The sequence below is a fragment of the Hyalella azteca genome, unplaced genomic scaffold (genome assembly GCF_000764305.2).
Source record: "Hyalella azteca isolate HAZT.00-mixed unplaced genomic scaffold, Hazt_2.0.2 contig12259, whole genome shotgun sequence".
NCBI classification, from domain to species: domain Eukaryota; kingdom Metazoa; phylum Arthropoda; class Malacostraca; order Amphipoda; family Hyalellidae; genus Hyalella; species Hyalella azteca.
In genome coordinates this window covers 1-2455 of record NW_025942221.1, presented here as the reverse complement: position 1 = coordinate 2455, position 2455 = coordinate 1, and the positions used below count along the sequence as shown (strand labels likewise).

General features: G+C 39.5%; 1 protein-coding gene across 1 annotated transcript; it reads left to right on the top strand.

The window, feature by feature from the left end:
* Nucleotides 1–143: 143 nt before the first annotated feature.
* Nucleotides 144–1781, top strand: LOC108680200 (luciferin sulfotransferase-like; the record flags this gene model as incomplete). The annotated part of the gene is made up of 3 exons (XM_018168974.1): nt 144–270; nt 925–1091; nt 1658–1781. Coding segments are annotated over 3 exons (418 nt in total), but the record flags the coding sequence as incomplete, so codon positions are not given.
* Between the last annotated feature and the right edge of the window lie 674 nt (nt 1782–2455).

The window sequence follows — 2455 nt, the reverse complement described above, 5'->3', positions numbered from 1 at the left end:
TTGAGTAAAAGTTGTTCATCCAATTAATTTTTCCGCTAAGCGTGGGAAAAGTACTCTGATCGGAATCCTAATTATGAATATTTTTACGATAGTCCTTAATCTCAAATATTCATGATTTTAATCAGTTATTTATTCTACTTCAGGTTGTGTACACTATCCGCGACCCTCGAGACCTCTGCCTCTCGTATCACCATCACTCACGCCTCTTCAAGTATGAAGGTTTCACTGGAACTTTTGATCAATACGTCGATGCCTTCCTTGAAGACTCGGGTAAATTTATTATACAATTATCATAGAGCGGTAATAAAAAATTAGATCAGTACTCACTGCAGTGAGTGACAGGGAGCGCATTTTCTCGTTAGCGAAGAAGTGAAGTGAAGTCACGGACGGATGGACGGACACGACGAGAACAAAAGCGCCTTTTTTCCATAAATGAGAAAATGCGCTAAAAAGCATATTCATAAAATTTGGCCTAGCTGTAAGATTTAATTCCTCTTTCTCGGCAGTGTAATTCGTAATCGTGTGATGGCAATACAACACTAACAGGAAAAAACTCAAGATTCGCGCCCTATTTTAATATAAAAAGTATAATACTATCTAATGTTTTTATATCTGCAGGGTAATTATGTCAGTTCTACGAGTACACTATTTAAAAATTAGGCATACGATTTAAAATCTCATTTAATAATGTGCAAAATAAAACGATGACGAAAATTAGTAATAGCCAATCATGCAGCAAAAATATGGCCCCAAATTTTAGCGCATTTTCTCATTTATGGAAAAAAGGAGCTATTGTGCTCGCCCTGTGTCCGTCCGTTTGTCCGTCTGTCTGTCTGTCCATCCGTAACTTCACGTTTTCCTCGACGAGAAAATGCGCTCTCTGTCACTCACTGCAGTGAGTACTGAGTTATATTTTTTCTTCAGTGTTGTACGGGCCGTACTGGGCACACGTGAAGGCAGCTTGGGACCGTCGCCACCTGCCCAACATGCTCGTCCTCTTCTACGAGAAGATGAAGAAAAATCCCAAGGCGGAGTTCATGAAGCTCAGCAAGTTTCTGGGTGTCGACCTGAACGAGGAACAAATTGACAAGGTGGGCAGAGATATTCCTAACCATGAATACCATTCAAGTTAAGCTAAAGCTTTGCACCCTTTCACCACAAAGATATTTTAAAACGTTAGTCCCAAAAATCCCAAAGCGGAGTTCATGAAGCTCAGCAAGTTTCTGGGTGTCGACCTGAACGAGGAACAAATTGACAAGGTGGACAGAGGTATTCCTAACCATGAATACCATTNTGGATAGGTAGAACAAATTCAATCATGGATAGGTAGAACAAATTCACTCGTGGATAGGTCTGTCTCTTATACACATCTAGATGTGTATAAGAGACAGGTACTCACTGCAGTGAGTGACGGAGAGCGCATTTTCTCGTCCGTCCGTGGCGTGAAGTCACGGACGGACGTCACGGACGGACTGACATGACGAGCACATGCAATAGCGCCCTTTTACCATAAATGAGAAAATGCGCTAAAAATAAACCTTGCTCCATTTCCACGGCATGATTTAGATTATTTAATACAGGTTATAAAATCGGCTTCTAAATAAGCAGACCAATAATATATGTCATTGCTAAGCTAACAAGAACCTTTTACCTCCAGATTGTTCAGTACACGAGTTTCCACGAGATGAAGAAGCGAGACGATCACGTCATTAATAAAGGCGATGCCGAAATAATAATGGACTTGCAGTTTGCCAAGGCCGAGGGAGGTTTCTTCAGATCAGGTAATCCTTTTAATTTGGTTATTAATTATAATCCTTTATAATCCTTTTAATTATAATCCATTATAATCCTTTTAATTTGGTAATTTGGTAAGACCACATTTCTTAGTAAATTGCACAGAGTTTTTCCTGGCTCAGAGCAGACGCGAAGCAGATTGTCGAAATTTAAAAGCAATGGCTGTAAAATAAAAGTCTCGTGTCATTATTACAAAATTTCATAGTAAATTGCACCGAGGTTTGTCCTGGGGCCAAATTACTCGTCTTCATCATCGATTTTTACTTGTGAATGTCCAAAACACGTAACAGTTTTTTATAGTTACGTTACGTTACGTTTTATAGTTACAGTTTTATAAAGTTACGACGAGACGTACAGAAGAAGCACTCAGCTGCAAGATGGACAAACCTTTTTAAAAGAATAATTTGTACAATAGAAAATTCAATTTCTGATGGGCAACCCTATAGAAAAATTAGATTGAGTTGTCTCTATATGTTGAAGGCACTATGAATGCATAGATAGTGTAGCCGCAGCTTCATCGCATAGCGCGTAGCATTTGTTTAGTAGTTGATTAGTACCCACTGCGATACTTGTAGGCGCTATTCTTTGTTTCGACGCCAGCCGGTAAGGTGTGGCGTTCAGACGGTCATCGTCAAGTTAATCGTTAGATGCATTTATTCCT